General features: G+C 35.7%; 1 protein-coding gene across 1 annotated transcript; it reads left to right on the top strand.

Annotated features, from left to right (window-relative positions):
• Positions 1 to 16506: 16506 nt before the first annotated feature.
• LOC143548913 (protein FAR-RED IMPAIRED RESPONSE 1-like) lies at positions 16507 to 17266 on the top strand. Its single transcript, XM_077039954.1, has 2 exons — positions 16507 to 16693; positions 16758 to 17266. Exons 1-2 carry the CDS (start codon positions 16507 to 16509, stop codon positions 17264 to 17266), a joined length of 696 nt encoding a protein of 231 aa, XP_076896069.1.
• The last annotated feature ends 442 nt before the right edge of the window (positions 17267 to 17708 follow it).

The raw sequence follows: 17708 nt of genomic DNA, 5'->3' as shown, positions 1-17708 counted from the left end.
TTATTTTATAGAGTTTCTACTGTATATCTTTCCACTTATAACTTCATAGAACTACATTTTTATACTAAAATGGTATGTATATATAACCTCCATATGCCCACATTTCACCCAAAACCATCAATCTTTATGGGTTATACACAAATCAAGCTCTTAGACTTTTTAGCTCTTGTTCAGCTCATTTATTTTTCTGATATAATCAAGCTATATAGTTTTATAGGTTTATCTTCCATATTTCAAATATACTAACTTGTGTGCATTTTTTATACCAAAATCCATCTTTTAACAATGTGAATTTATTTGCTATTTTTAGGACTTTGTAAACACACTCTAAAAAAAAATCCTATTTTTCTATCAAGTATAAACAACATTCTTGTATAATTAGTGATTCTTGAAAGTATGACACCAAGTATTTAATCACTTTAACGGAATTTTAGTAGCATGTAAACTACATTTAAGCATGCTTTTAACCCATATCATTTAACCCCTTTCAAATCTTTTAAGAAATTTTCAAGCACAATATGTTTATGTTCATGATTATAAGTCTTCTCTAGTATGTTAAGTGGGTAATTTTTAGGTGGGTGTTATAACTAGCATAACAAAATATATATAAAGTATAAAGATAGGCTTAGAGGGATTTAGCGTACTTAGTACTAGGCTTAGAGATTAGAAAGAAAGTAATGATCTTGAGCTTTGTTTCCACCACTTGAGCTTGTACACTTTCTTAAGAAAAAGAAACTTTCTACACTTGTCACTTCTTTTAGAGCTTCCTAACCCATTTTTAATCTTGAGTAAAGCTTGGATATGAAGAATGGAATATTGTGGGAGGGTATATGATTACTTTAATTGGTGATTTTAAATGGAGAAAGTGAGAGCTGAGATTATGTGTCTTTGTATGTTGAAATGCTTGAAAGATGTGTGTCCCTAAGTGTTTATTATATAGGAAGCAAGGAATGGCTTGGGTATTGTAAAAATCAAGGAGTGATGAAATAATGAAGTGTAGATTTGGAAGTAAAAGGGAATGGGGTTTGTTGAGTTGGTAAATGATCTGTGAGTTGTAGAGTTTATTTCAAGAGTGGATGGATGCATGATGGTCATGCCTTTGAATGATATGTATGTTGGTGTAAGATGAGTGATGGTGACAATATTTGATTGTTCAAAGCTTTTCATTTAATCCATATCTTTGACTTTAGTGGTGCAACATATATTATTTAAATTCCCAAATAAGTGTTTATGCATGTGTTTCAAATTGTCTTAAATAAATGGAAGCAAGGAATGTGACATGTTTTGTTATAATATTTGAGCTATTATTTAGTTTAGTGAGAATTAAATTCTTAAATAAACGGTATTAAATGTAAATTAGAAACTAGCTAATAATTTATATCATGTTTTGTTATAATACTAGGTTATTGACCCGTACACGACACGGGTGTAAATATTGAAATAGTCTAATAAACACATGTAATTTAAAGGACAACATAAGTTGTTATATGTTTTTTGGGACGACAACATACTTTAAGTTGTAAATAATATTGGTACGAAATAAATGATTGTGAAACATAAAAATAAACCAAAATAGCATTCAAATTACAATATTTAGAAACATAATCAAAAGTTGAAAATGTAAAATTCATAAGCTACTAAAGACTTTCTTATAAACCATATTTCTTGTTTTATTTATAGCTTTACCTTCCTTGTCTAATGTAAACATTATAACACCGTCTCTACTCTTCAGTCTTCACTCTTAATAAAGCTACATAAAGCTGTCCATGTATAAACATAGGGTTTTTGAAATATATGCCAACTCTTTCCAGAGACTGACCTTTAAGTTTTGTTAATGGTCATTGCATAACAAATTGCAATTAGAAACTGTCTTCTCTTTAGTTGAAACGAAAGTTTCTTATCTGAATCGGTTAGGCCACTACAAGTTAATAAGTGCGATAACCAATATTAGTACCTGAAGTAACTTTAACTTCAATAACGCGCCTACCCAAATTATTACTTGCAATCTAGTTTTGTTGCACAAACCGTTATTCTGATCAACATTCCTTAGTAACATTATTGGCGCACCGACTTAGAACCAATCTATGGTTACGCAATCCAGACATTTTTAAACCGTTTAGGAAATCCGGTGAGTGTAAAGCTGGATTGAAACCAGGGCAACAGTATCAGAATGATCTATACTATCGAAACTGAGGTATTCAATTTCTTCTCCCAAAAATAACGCCAAAATCTGTCATTAATGTCTTGCAAATCCTCATTTAAAGGTTCAAGACAACATACATAATCTGTCATTAACGCCAAAAAACATGATTGAATAAAATGTGATATAATAAAGGAAATTAATTGTAATTACATGTAGTAGGTGTAAAAAAATTATTCCAGACAACATACCTATATTATACCTATATTACTTGATGTTGTTGACACACAACCTTGTAGTATTTATGGCTTGATTTTCTTTACCACAATATAATCGATTATTATTAAATGATGAAATTGGATAAGTAATAGCATAGTTATCTATAATTAAAAAACAATAAAAATACATACAAAAAATGTATTGATTTATAGATGCAAATTAATTACCGAAAAAAATATGTGAATTTTTAAATTCATTAAGTTGTTTAATTAAACAAAAAAGAATTTTTTATGTAAATATAATCGAAAAACTTTAAACTGATACCAAACATAAAGAATTAAGTTAATTATTATTAAAAAAACATATGCTTATGGTTTTTTTAACCCTACAATCAAATATTTAATTATTTATTTTTTAGTTTTAATTAAGTTTGTATGAGTCTGAGTAATTTTGGTTGTGTTGATTTTATTTACCATAATGCATTTATGAAAATTTTAGTTCAAATTTAAATAAAAAAAGAATTGGTATGATCCTATATATATAAAAAGCCAAATAACTGGTTTTTTATGTGGACTACATCTAAATTTGTGAATTTTGTTGCCAGCTATAGAAACAATACAAATTAAGTAAACTAAATATAAGTAAATAAATTATAGAGAAATATCTTTGCTGCTCTTAACATAATTGATTTAAATATACATGTTAATTAAAACATGCATTGTCATTGGCTTTAAGAAAATAAAATAGTATTGGATACATGAAAAATTATGTTTAGTATCATTTCAAAAATTAAAATTGCAAAAAAAATTATGTAAACATACATTTAATATTATTAAGAATCTGATTATCTAAAAGGTATAATATAGTTTAGAATAACTATATTAAAATTAAACTTGTCTGTTACAAGTGCCTAATTTAATTATCACCAACGTCCGTGTTCGTCGGACAAAATCTGAAACTATGAGTAATTTAGAAAAAAAATTTAATTAAATTACTAGTATGCAATGTATCGTGCATATGAGGCCTATGCTAGAACAGTCGTGATTAAACTTAACAAAATTCAATCATGTGAGAATTAACGTTAGGAAATTATAATTAAGCATTGTACGGAAATGACCTGTTTAGCAGAGTGTCACATGATGAATGGGTAAAACTTTAATATGAAGCATAAAAGCATGCAAACCCATTCAGGTAATGGTTCCAGAAAGCATAATGAAAGTAAATCATTCGTTAGATTGTAATGTACGCAAAAAAAAAAAACCTTACACTTGAGGGGCAATTTAGGGATTAAAGAAATTCAGTTGTACCACCCATAGCATCAACAACAATGAGATCACAACTGTGATAATACTCAAATAGCATTAAAACCATTAATCTAACCCCCTTTGTGCCATCTTCCCAAATAATTTGTTCCAACTGAACCTAACAATATAGCAAAGCAAAAAGATGTTGCTGCTAATTTCAAATTAAAGCAAACATCTAGTTGAGTTGCCAGCAATCGGCCTTCTAGTATTCAATTTATCAAATATCAATTAATCGTATACTCTCATCGGTGTGTTGAGTAAAGAGCGCAAACGGATTGTGGATCGGGTGGACATTAATTGGAGGGAAAAAATTTTTAAAGTGTGGGTGGATGAAGATGTTGGGGAATGGATACCGGAATGTGTAGTAGAGTATGAAGAGGATGATGGTTCCGTTTTACCGGAGGAGGATAAGTGTGATGATAATATTGTGCAGGATGAGTTTCATAATGTACATCGTGAAGAGGGCGAATGTTCTCAAGCTAATGAAGTTTCTGTCAGGGAACATGTTGTTAATGGGTTGGATGGTTGTGTGAACGATAATTCTAACGTGATGGTCGGTGAGTTTTCGAACTCTTATGATCATTCTAATGAGGAGGCGGTCGAGAATGGTAACGTTGATAGCACAAATGTTTCTGTGTTGAAAGGCAAGGGACATAAGAAGTTCAGACGGAAGTCTTTATTTTCTAATCGGAGTGGGGGTAGTGGTTCTAGGGAGCGTCCTAAGAAGAGACCAAGGGAGGATAAAGATATGTTTGATCTTGATAGGTTTATCGGTATTATGCACGTGCCTTCGGATGTTACTAGGGGTATCGAGACAGGTGTTGAAGGAGTGTTCTTAACACCGGATCTTAACAAAAGGCAGTCTACTAATACGGAGGTGGTTCCAGACATCGAGGGAGAGACTGCGGAGCCCTCGATGATTGGTAGAGGTATTGATCCGGTGCAACACCAAGGTCCGATTGAGGTGGAGTTGGAGAAGACCATTGAGTTGAGTAAGGCGTTAGGTGTTAAGAATTTGCAAGATTTTGTTTCTAATGTTAAAGAGGTTCTTGTTTCCGAAGGCTATCAAGAAGGTGTTCAATGAATGTTTTTTCTCTGAACATTCGTGGGTTAGGGAGTTCTAGCAAAGCCGATTGGATTCGAGGTCTTCGAGTCCATCATGAGGTTAGTTTTATTGTTTTACAAGAGTCGCAATTTGTTTCCTTGGATTCTGTGGATGTGGGACGGTTTTGGGGTTATGGTGAGTATTCATTTGATTGGGTTCCTTCGTCTGGAAGGTCGGGTGGGTTATTATCGATTTGGGATTCCCAAGTCTTTCGTATGGAAAGGGTGGTCAAGAATAATAATTGGCTTCTAGTTTCGGGCACTGTGAAAGGAAAGAGTAGCTTGTTTCATATTCTCAATGTTTATTCTTCTCAAAATCTAGTTACTAAACGAGCACTTTGGAGGGAAATTCGTGATTTGATCGGGGAGGGTAATGGGAGGTGGATTGTGGCAGGAGATTTTAACTCGGTTCGGTGTGCCGAGGATAGGCGGAATTCTTTGTTTATTGTGGGTGAGGCCAATGAGTTTAACGATTTCATTGATGATTCGAATCTTCATGAGTACTCCTTGAAAGGGAGGCATTTTACTTTTGTTGCAGGAAATAAATTAAGTCGTATTGACAGAATCTTCGTTAATTGGGACTTCTTTATGGAATGGCCGTGTGCGGAGTATATTGCTCTCGAAAGGAATAAGCCGGATCATAGTCCGTTGGTTTTGAAAATTGGTTCTTCCAAGAACTATGGTCCCAAACCGTTTAGGTTTTTCAATTCATGGCTTGGTAGAGAGGATTTTGGGCGTTGGTTAAGAAGACGTTTTTTGATGGCTCGTTTCATGGTTCTCCGGACGCGAGATTGTTGTATAAATTTAAAGCTTTGCGTGATGCTATTTCTAGATGGGCGATCGATTGTAAAGCCAAAGAAAAGGAGGAAAGGGTTTTATTGGAGCAAGAGTTGCGTGATTTGGACCAAACCATGGAGGTTCGGGATTTGTTGGAATAAGAGACATGGTCTTTAAGCGAAATTAAAAGACAGCTAGGCGAGTTGGATAATCATTATTACCGGGATTTAAAGCAAAAGGCTCGGTGTAATTGGGCGATTCATGGAGACGAAAATTCTCGATTTTTTCACGGTTTTATTAATAAACGTAAAGCTTCAAATTATTTTCCGGGTTTGGAAGTGAATGGGGCGTGGGAAACAAACCCGGTTCTCAATAAAAAGGAAGTTTTGCGTTTCTTTGCTGGTAAGTTTAAAGAATCTATTACACATCGGCCTCGGTTGATTGGATATGGGTTTTCGGTCTTGTCTTCGGTGGAAGCGGATTTTTTGATCAGTGATTTTTCCGTGCATGAGATCAAGAAGGCGGTTTTTGAATGCGGTAGTGACAAAGCTCCTGGGCCGGATGGTTTTAATTTTAGGTTCATTCGGTTTTTTTGGGAGTTGTTCGAGAAGGATTTTGCGGATATTCTTGATCATTTTCATAGTGTTAAAAGTTTTTGCTCGGGGGTTGGATCGTCTTTTATCACCTTAATTCCTAAGGTTAATAATCCGTCATCTTTGGGGGAATTTAGACCGATAAGTCTCATTGGTTGTATTTTAAAGACTGTGTCGAAGGTGTTAGTGAATCGACTCAAAACGGTAATGAATAAGATTGTCTCAGAGCATCAGTCGACTTTCTTATCCGGGAGATATATTCTTGATGGCCCTTTGGTGGCTAATGAGGTTATTGCTTGGGCTAAGAAGAGGGAGAGAAGAATTTTTATGTTCAAGATTGACTTCGATAAAGCCTATGATAATGTGAATTGGGAGTTCTTGTTGTCGGTTCTTTCTCAGATGGGTTTTCCTTCGGTCTGGTGTGATTGGATTAGTGGTATTTTGTTGGCGACCAGATCATCTGTTCTTGTTAATGGATCTCCTACATTCGAATTTGGGTGTCATAAAGGCATTCGTCAAGGTGACCCGCTATCGCCTTTTCTTTTTATTATTCTGATGGAGGCTTTTTCAGGTATGTTGAAACAAACCTGTGATATAGGTGCGTTTCATGGTATTACTCTTCCTAATGAAGGTCCTACTTTATTCCATCTTTTTATGCGGATGATGCTATGATTATGGGAGAGTGGTCTTCTTTTAATTTTGATAACTTGAAACGTATTCTTCGCATATTTTACTTGTGTTCGGGGCTAAAGATTAATCTCCATAAATCAGTGTTATTTGGAGTAGGTGTAGAAGATGGTGAGATCGATATCCAAGCTGGTTTCATGGGTTGTAAGCCGGGTAGAATCCCGTTTTCTTATCTAGGGATTATGGTTGGCGCTAACATGAATAGGGTGGTTAATTGGGAACCGGTTGTGTCCAAGTTCAAGAAGAGGCTTTCTAAATGGAAAGTTAATTCGTTATCTATTGCCGGTCGGTTAACCCTTATTAAATTGGTGCTGGATAGTCTTCCCACTTATTATTTTTCGCTTTTTAAGGCACCCAAGAAGGTTATCAATGATTTAGAAGCTTTGATGAGAAGGTTCTTATGGGGTGGTTCGGATGAAGTGAGGAAGATGTCATGGGTGGCTTGGGAGGTAGTCACCAAACCTATAAAAGAAGGGGGTTTAGGTATCTCTCGTTTAGAGGTTAATAATCAAGCGCTGATTACTAAATGGCTTGGGAGATTTCTAAACGATCATCACGCGATGTGGAGAAGAGTAGTGTTGTCTATTCACGGGTCCTCGCGCGGTTGGGGGCTTGCTCCGGTTAATAATGGGGTTCCCGGGGTTTGGAAGAATTGTGTTATGTTTTGGAACAAATTTAAGGTTGATGGTGTGGGTTTTAATAGAGTGATCTGGGCCACAGTTGGGAATGGTCGCCAAGTTCGGTTTTGGATGGATTTGTGGTTGGGTTCGGCGCCGATTATGGACAAGTATCCGTCCTTATAAGCGGTAGAAAAACATAAAAATGTCTTGTTAGCAGATCGGTTGGTGGTCACTGGATCCTCTCGTCGCATTGTGTGGGATTGGCTTAGAGCTCCTTGCTCCTAACAGTAGGTGATCGAGAAGCAAGAGTTGGAAGATCTCCTTCAAGGGGTGGTGATGGATGACCGTGAAGATTCATGGTCTTTGGCGGTTGGTAGCTGCAAAGAGTTCGAGGTTTCGTCGATCAAAAAAATGGATGGTGCGGTCCGTTGTGGATGTTGGGAGTTTCGGTTTTCAATGGAGCGATTGGGTCCCGAAAAAATGTAATATTTTTATGTGGAGGGCCGTTCTGGATTCTCTTCCAACCAAGGAGGCTTTAGCTAGACGTCATTTGCATTGTGATGATCATAGTTGCGCTTTATGTGAGAGTAATGAGGAATCGCTCGAGCACTTGTTAACCGGGTGTTTCATTTCTATGGCCGTTTGGAATGCGATTGGTTCATGGTGCAACATCCCTAGATCTTTTGTTTTCCATGTCAATGATCTGGTGGAAGTGCATAAGGTTAGTGGTGCGACGGGGAACAAGAGATTGATTATTCATGGCATTGTCATCATTACTTGTTGGAGGATTTGGCGGGCTAGGAATGAAAAGATTTTTTCGGGCAAGAACACTAAGGTGGTGGAAATGGTTGCGGATATAAAATCTTTGGGTTTTCTTTGGTACAAAAATAGATCTAAGATAGGGGTAGTGGATTGGAAAAGATGGTGTTTATTTGATGTAACGTGATTGTTGTTTTTGGTTTTTGGCTTTCGGCGTCTTTCTCCGTCTTGGTGATAGTCGTTGGTTGTGTTTGTTTTTAATGAAAGTCAATTTTCAAAAAAAAAAAATATCAATTAATCAGCGCAAAACACTCCATGTAAATCTAAATCACAATAATATCATCATCCTTGTCTTTCATGTGCAAACCACGAAATTTAGCAAAACAATTATTTAAAAATATTTTTATTATATAATTTTAGTCAATCATTAATTTAGAAAAATATCTATACAAATAGCCTTTAATCTTCTTTAAATTATGAACTTATTCAGGCATTTATGTAGAACCTTGACTTTCAAAAATTAAAAAATCCAATATATACCCATGTACACAAATTCAATCAGATCGTGTTCTCAACTTTTGGAAAATACCAAATTGCCCTAGATAGTAATCGGTTTGCTTTCGTCAATACCAGAAACTTCAAACTTACTCGTAACAATTTTAATTTTGACCCTTGAAGTTAAAATGGCCTGTTAGTATTTTATTTTTAAATATATTTTTATAAAAGTTTAGCCGTAATTTTTGGTTTTAGGTTAATTGGGTATTTTGAAATTGAAAACAAATCTAATGTTATAAATAACATGACCCAAGTCAAACATGTTTAAGAAAAAATCTCTTTTTTTATATCAACAAAAACTTGATGAAATCAATAACACTATAACTTTTTAGAATTTTAAACAATTTAAAATCATCACTAAAAGATATTTGTTCATTTACTTAATACCAAAAGACATAACAGATATTTCTAAAGCATCTAAATAATAACTTGAGTAGTATTTGTATTGCTATAACATCTCAGAATTTTCTTATTTGGATTCGTTTACGTTTAACCCAACTCGAGAATGTAATCGGATGTTTCGGATTATTGAAATCTTGCATTCATTAGTATTCACCTTAGTTTAACTTATTTTATATAACTTTTAAACTCGTCAAACAACCCTTAGAACCCCTTACATCGCTTAAAGTAGTTAAAAATAACATTTTTAGAAGTTCAGGGGCTAAACTTGACAAAGTGGCAAAGTCAAGATATTCACCACCCCACGTCGTGCGTAGGACCAAGCCTAGTCCTACACGTAGCTCATAGCAGATGTCTGGTCAGATTTGGTTCGTTTTGACTCGTTTATTTGTTTTTAATGCTAAATCATGCCTATTTTTACTCAATCCCAAAACTTTAGGTTCAAGTGAAGTCATATGGTTGTTATAGCATGTCCAAATTCATTTTATTATTATTATAACCGAAATCTTTAAGTTATTAGGCCCTATTTCGTCATCAATTCATTATTTCGTTTCTTAATCAAGTCGTTTACCTAATAAACAAGTTTTAACTCTTAATATTTAGTCAAGACATGCCATAAACCCTAAAAGCTACTATATCATCAGGCACCATCTCTCTAAACCCGGATTTCACCTCCATCATTGACAAATTCTTCAAGTTCTTTAAGCGTTCGTTTGACTTTGGTGTTCAAACTCTTTGCCCTCGTTTATCCCCGCGTTTTAATCATCGTTAGGGTAAGTTGTCTTCTATGATTTCGTGTGTTTTTATTCATTAAAGAAAAGCCTCAATCAATTTCACTGATTGAAGGACTTTTGGTGGTCAATTTGATTCCGATCCATTAAGGGACATAAAAGTCAACTTTTGTGATTTTTCAATTACTATATCTTCTGGCTAAAACTAGCTTTCGGGTCAGAAAACTTTTATCTTTACCTTAATATTTTGAGTGTACTGGTCAAAACCCAACTCCTGATTCGAAGTTTGGATTCTGAATAGTACCAGCTCGTTTAAACATTAAAATCTCATATTGAGTTTTATTCATCCGTTTGACCTAATTCCAGTGGCTACGTTCTCATTTTTAATTCTAGATTACTATCTCTAAGTTGCAGGGTATTTGTGTCGGATCAGTCAGCACGTTAAATTCCTCGTTTAATCTTATTTTATTATTATCTCGCCTAACAGTTTTAGGGCAAGATAATCGGTGGAAGATTATTATTGGTCACCGAACATCCTGGTTTTGATCAGAGTTGGTGGTAGTCTAGGTAGGGATAGTGTAGAGAGAAGAAAAATGAGTTTAGAGGCAAGCGCAAAGGTTATGGGGACTAGGGGTGACCCCCTCACACTGTTGTTTTTCGGTTAATAGGCTAAATTTCGTGATTTTTATCCGAAACTTTTATAGGTATTGAGCACGATCACCTCCAATGTATTTTTTTCAAAAAGCTAACGGTCACCATTGATTTTTTTATAATACCCCCTCGTTTGATTTTTCTTTTAATAAAACCTCACATTTTTATAAAAAAAAACATACTCGTTAAATACAAAAAACTTTGTTTTTATAAAACTCAAACTTTAAGGGGGATATTTGTAACAATAATAATAATCTTGTTTAAAAAAATGTATTGTCAATAGGTTAGGGTTTGAAAACCGTCTAACATTTATTCAGTTCAGAATTCAAGGGCGCTGTCACACTGGATACCACCGGCCACCACTAAGCCCACACCGCCGTCTGCCACCCGCTACTGTCGACCACCGCCTTGGAGACCACCAACCACTATACACAGGATAACACCTTCAGCTTTGGTGACACCACACATGTCGCAACAACGAGTAACCGAAAATTGCAATCACTAATCAACAAGGTAATTGTTAGATTTTAGTTTATTATTCACCATTGTTGAGTTGTTAAACATTGTATTGCATCTGTATTGATTATTGTTCAAGGATTATAAAATTATTGTTTATAATTATGGAATTGGGGATTTAGGGAATCGATCAATTAAGCTTATAATTGGTATTGTATGGTGAAATTTTGGTTTAACTCAATCCAATAGAATATTTTTTAAGTAGGTAGATAATAGGAAAGCAAGATACTATTCATTCTTTTTTTTAAAAAAAGAATGATGAACAAACGAATAATTCTTCTTCCAGGTACTCACTCTTATACTCGAATTACCATGAATATTTTAGGTCTTTGTTAGTTAAAAAATCATCTAATTTTTGTTTTTTTATTATTTTAAGAACGATAGTTTGAACTTTGAATGAATGAAGAAAGATTAAATATTTAGGTTTCATATTGTAAACCCGACCCGAACCAAATCGCCAACCCAAACTGAATCTCCGACGCGAAAATTTTTGGGTTCGTGACTTCGATCACTGCTATAACTATGGCCAAGTTTCACCACTATTTAGAGGGAAGAAGATGAAGTGGGTGGTTGGGTGGTGGGTCCCACTAAAATACCCATTTTGGTAATTAACTTTCAAACTACACTATTTTGATAAATAATTTTACTAAGTACATTAGTTTGGTAAAAAAAACTCAGCTTTGAGGTTGGGAGGGCTTTCATTTATGAGAATGGGGGATGTAATTTGTGAAACGAATTCAAGTAAAATGGAAGATTTATTTGCCATAGCACATACCTCACATTATTTCATTTAATGTTGAATCATATATATATATATATATATATAGTTTTTTTTGGTTTTCGTGAATCATGATAACAATTTTTTGTTCAGTTTCAGTGGTAATCAGTCAACGGTTTAACATTTAAACCCGGTTTTAATTATGATTTCATAATTATTAATCGCATTAAAATTATCATGAATGTAGCTGAATAAATAAATGGTCCTGCTAGGGACACCTTCACACCTCTTAATATGTCGCGTATAGACCTATACGCGGCGTATAGTGTACGATCTGACATCTAGCCTGAACGCCAGTCATAGGCTTGTCGTATCGTACCCTATACGCCACGTATAGGTCTATACGTGGCGTATTGGGTTTGTGTATTATTGGAGCCCGGCTCCCTCCCCTCCTTGTCCATCCTTATTTTTTTCTTTTTTTTTTCTACCTCACCCTCACCCTCTCCATTCAACCAACAACAACAGCCATTTATTTTCGGAGTCGGACGAGGAGGAGCCGGGGTACGCTGCTAACGGTCATTCGGACTTAAACCAGGCTTCGTTTTATCTTTATTTAGTACATGTTAGGACAGATATTTGGTGACTGGTTTAGTTTTGTTACGTGACTTTTGAAAAAGTAAACTATATTTTTAGGCACCGACCGTTATATTACACAATACTTACTTACTATATAGACACCACGTATATGTTTTACGGTAACACTAGTTCGTCGGGCCGCTTAAACTAGGTTTCTCGTAGTGTTACCGTTTTTGTTAAAATTTTTATTATATTATTTCTATTAAAATATTAATATTATTATTAACATGTTATTGGTATTAAAATTTTATTGTTAATAAAATAAAATATTATTATTGTATTTATTAAAATATTATTATTATGATTATTAAAATAGTATTATTCTAGACATATAATAATAATAATAATAATTATTATTATTATTAAAATAATAATTTTTATATTATTATTAGTATTAAAATATTCTTATTATTAGGTACCAGATGTACGCCAAAGATTCATATGCGAGTGTCAGACGCCGGCGCAAGACGTTCGGAGGTACGTTCTTATAGTGTAATGTATAATATAATATAATAAAAATATGTTATTATTATATTTAATTTATTATGATATATTATATCATATTATATTATGTTATATTATATTATTTAGGTTATATTATATTATATCAAACGGGTGCGGGTTATGTTGGGTGAGTGCATGCCCGTCTCCGAGAATGAAGAAAAAAATTTAGGCCTTGTGCGAGATAAAATTTGGGCTTCCTCCTTAGGTTAATACCCGACCGAATAGGGCATGGATGGGTTTGGGATTACCTTTGAAATTTTTCACGAATTTGAGATAGGCATGTGATTTGTAATATATCCGATTACCCGATTACGTAGCCCCAGTTACCCAATAATATACCCGATTGTAACCTTCCGTAATATTTTTTAATCTATTTTATATATGCTAATATACATAAATTATAATATCATATTTCAGTATATACTATAAAGACTAAAAATGTTAACATTCATTCAATTATATCTTTATATCTTGACTTAATATTTAATTATATCTTATTATTAAATAATAATCCAACTAGTTTTTTATTTTACTAAATATTTAAGTAATTAATTTTTGTCTGTGTTGAAATTGAATTTAATAAAGTTTTAATTGTGAATTGAATTTAATTGAGTCTCGATCTTCTTCTGGATTTTAACAAATTGGGTTTGGGTCTCAAATAGTCATATGTATATGTATACAAGTTAAAAAATCCTTTGGGCCTTTTGACCTTTTGGGCCTCGTGCCATTGCACAGATTGCACTGCCCCAAAACCGGGCCTGGGTGGGTGCTGGGTTTTCTAGAAAAGTCCACCAGTTTTGTCTTGTTATGGTTTTTTTTTTCTTTTTTTCTTTCTTTTCTTTTCTATTGTTATTATTAATGTTATTTATGTTTATTATTATTATTATTATTAATATTATTTACTTATCAATAATATATTATTATTCGAAATTCGACAACGGGTGTTCAGTTGCATGGCTAATTTGGGAAAATTGACTGTGCGAAACAAACTTTCAATTAATTGGCTGGTTTTGTTATCGACATCTTGAAATTAGTTGTAGGGGCTTACTTGGGAAAACTGACATTTTTAAACGAACTTTCAATTTCTTGTCTGCTTTCGTTATCGACATCTCAAATCTGGTTCTTTGATTTCTTCGAACTCCAACTACCTTGACCGTCGGTCGCCACTGACAACCATAGTTGTGTTGACTCAAACACATATCACTCGTCACTAAGCTTAAGCTTAGGCTTTTTATTGCTTTAATGTTTAGTTGTGGGTATTGTAAGTTGATCATGTCGCATATGCTAAAAGAATTATTGGCTTATATATACACATACATATATATAGTAGATGTGCGGTATAAGAATTCAGTGCTCGGACATAACCAGCACCAGATCGAGATATTAGTTTGATGAGTTTGAATCTCTCGGATCCGCGGTATCCGCTAACGGCAACGATAACCGGAGCCCATACTTTGGATAGAGAAGTGGAATTCGGTCATTGCTCCAACATAACGAGCAACAGATTGAGATATTAGTTAGGACTTACCTGAACAGGTTGGCACGTATGCTGGAGTGGGTTTAGGTTCGGTGTTGACGATGACATTAACACGTTTGCTTAAAGCTTTCGTTATCTCCGGCATAATACACAATGAAGGCACAAACTCAAACAACAATCCATACAATAGCATTGTTGTTGTATGGATTGTTTTTTGAGTTTGTGCTTTCATTGTGTATTATGCCGGCGATAACGAAAGCTGTAAGCAAACGTGTTAATGTAAGCGTCAACACCGAACCTAAATCCACGTCACCATACGTGTCAAGCGGTTCAGGTAAGTCCGGGATAATATCTCAATCCGTTGCTCGTTATGTTGGATATATAAGCCGATAAATCTTTTAGCATACGCAAGATGATCAACTTACAATACCCACAACTAAACATTAAAGTAATAAGAAACCTAAGCTTAAGCTTAGTGACGACTGATATGCATTGAGTGAACACAACTACCGTTGTCGGTGGCGGCCGAAGGTCAAGACAGCTGGAGTTTGAAGACATCGAAGAGCCAGATTTGAGATACCGATATCGAAAGCATCTAAGAAAGGGTTCGTTTGACACTGTTAGTTTTTCTCAAGGTAGTCGCTGTAACTTATCAAGTTATCCATAACGGCATTAGCCAATAAATTGGAAGGTCGCCTCGCAATGTCAATTTTCCCAGATAAGTCCTGCTACTGAGCACCCTTTGCCGAATTTCGAATGGTAATATGTTATTCATAAATAAAATAATATTAATAAAAATAATTATAAATAACAAGAAATATCAAAAAAAAAAGAAAAGAAAAAAAAAAGAAAAAAAAGAATAAACACAATAAGACAAAATTGTGGGTTTTTCTAGAAAAGCCCCTAATACGCCGCATATAGACCTATACCCGACGTATTAGTTTGATGACAACCTGCCCTGCAAAAGCAAGGCTAAGTTGTCAACTCGTACCTTATACGCCACGTATAGATCTATACGCGGCGTATTCCTTTTATGAATTATTGGTGCTCGACTCCCCTTCCTTCCTCTCCTTTCCTTTCTCTATTATAAATGCAGGCGTGCGTATGCTTTCGACGTTCAACCAAAAAACAACATAACATTTGTACTATATATACCCAGAATGTCTTGGTTTAACCATTTATTTCCGGAGGAGGAGCCGGGTTACGCCGCTAACGATCAGCCTAGCACGTCGTGGTAACCCGACTTGAACCAGGTTTCGTTATATATTTATTTAGTATGAATTTGGTAGTTTTGTTTTTACTAACACATGCTACATTACGTTTTGTCAGGAGTATGTCGGGTATGATACCCAGCCCCAACAACCTTATTGTCAGCCCGAACAGTTTTATGGTAACACTGGCTCGCCGGGCTTGCCAAACTTGAACCAGGTTTCTTTATAGCTGTTATTATTATTTATTATTATCACTAGAACTGTTGTTTGAGTTTCTAATTTATGTATTGTAGGATTACTTCGTGTTGGATTACGGTAGTCAGCCGGCGTACCCATCACCTGTCTCATGGTCGGATTATGGAGGTCAGGCTTCGTCATCGTACTAGCCCCCAGTAGCAAATGATCCTTTTTATGGAACCGAGTCTTCACCGCACCACGGGCGAAACGATCATGCTGGGCCAAACCCAAATAACGAAAATGAGTACGATGACGACTACATACGCGAAGTGGAGGTTTCGTATAAAACAGATGCTGTAAGACACCGTGTGTTTTGTTTAAGTTAATATTATTTGTTTGTATGTTATTTAATACATGGCTTAATAAATAGCGTAAAACTGTTTTAGATTTTTGAGAGCCGCGAGGAGCTGGAGAAATGGGTAAAAATTAGAGGACGGGAGCATGGGTTTGTTGTTGTGGTCCACGCTGTGGACCTTGCATGCAATTGTGTGGGCGAACCCAAAATAAATGCTACGATGAGACATACCGGCAGCATAAAAAAATGTTGTCCGTTTAAGATCCTGGCCAGGTACGACTCGAGGGGTGCCTGTTGGAGGGTTCAAGTGGTAAACGAGACTCACAACCACGATCCCGTTGAATTCGAGGAGGGGTGTGCGTCTTTTAGAAAAATGAACAGCGACCGGCTGGATATGGTTGAGAGTTTACACTGGACCGGCATTAAGCCGCAACAAATCGAAGCAGCCCTCCGCGAAAAGTTTCCTGGTGTACAACCTGTAATAAAAGATATATACAACCACACCGCCAAGATTAGGAGGGTACTAGGCGACACCCCTATGAAGGTATTTCAAAACATTTGTAGTTTTAATGTGTACTTGCCGTGCTTGTAATATTTACTAAAGTTTTATTTCATCCAATGCAGGCGCTGGAAAATTTCTCGCTGGCAACGGTTTCACGTTCTATACCCGGGAGAGTGATACCGACGACAGGACGGAGGAAATTTTCTTCTGTCTTAATAAGTCGCATAAGATGTGGCGTGCGTTCCCCGAGGTGTTGATGATTGACACGACGTACAACACCAACATGTACGACTGGCCGTTGGTTCAGTTTATCGGTGTGACGTCTACATCAAAGTCGTTTTGTATTGCCACATCGTTTGTTATCAGGGAACGGCAGAGGAACTTCACCTGGGCAATGGAGAAACTTAAACAAATGCTTGATGACTGCATGGAGCCATTCGTGATCCTGACTGACGCGGACCAGGCCCTTATGAACGCCCGCGACACGGTCTTCCCTAATGCCACCAAAAATTTATGCAGGTGGCACATATCCGAGAATATAAGAAGAAAATTTATGGGCCTATATATGACGGATATGGGGACGGACTCTACGTACTGGTGGAAGCTTTTGTATCAGTCTCCGACGATATAGGACTACGACAATCGTAGCATCAACATGGAGCGTCATTTGATACAGGGCGATAGAGCAGGTGAGTCCTTCGTACCGGATGACAGTTTTTAATAGCCTAAACATACGTCTTAATAACGTTTCCCTTTATTTTTCAGAGGTTTGGCAATACATTCGCAACAGCTGGCTGGATCTATACAGACACAAGTTTGTAGCATGCTGGATAGACGAACGCCAAAACTACGACGAACCAAGTTGAGAGCCAGCACGCAAATCTGAAAAGGTACCTCAATGGAAGCAACAACTCGCTCGACACAATTGCCAGGCACATCCTTAAAATGGTCAACTCGAAGATGAAAGAGATCGGTAAATCTTTTCACGACTCCCGTTCCAAGGTCATGGAAGGACATCGACAGCACGTCTGGTTGAAGAAGCTAATAAACACGGTGTCGATTCACGCTCTGGG

This window comes from Bidens hawaiensis, unplaced genomic scaffold (assembly GCF_021521415.1).
Source record: "Bidens hawaiensis isolate Kalapana, Puna unplaced genomic scaffold, B.hawaiensis_p1.1 tig00015319_1, whole genome shotgun sequence".
Taxonomy (NCBI): domain Eukaryota; kingdom Viridiplantae; phylum Streptophyta; class Magnoliopsida; order Asterales; family Asteraceae; genus Bidens; species Bidens hawaiensis.
The sequence above is the reverse complement of the archived record's forward strand: the minus strand, read 5'-3'. Positions and strand labels throughout refer to the sequence as shown.

What these genes read in the sequence shown, in the direction of transcription:
- LOC143548913 (XM_077039954.1), top strand. Translation starts at nt 16,507, where the DNA reads ATGAACAGCGACCGGCTGGATATGGTTGAGAGTTTACACTGGACCGGC. An exon ending in GAAGGTATTTCAAAACATTT is followed by an intron (nt 16,694 to 16,757) that starts GTAGTTTTAATG and finishes CATCCAATGCAG; the next exon opens with GCGCTGGAAAATTTCTCGCT.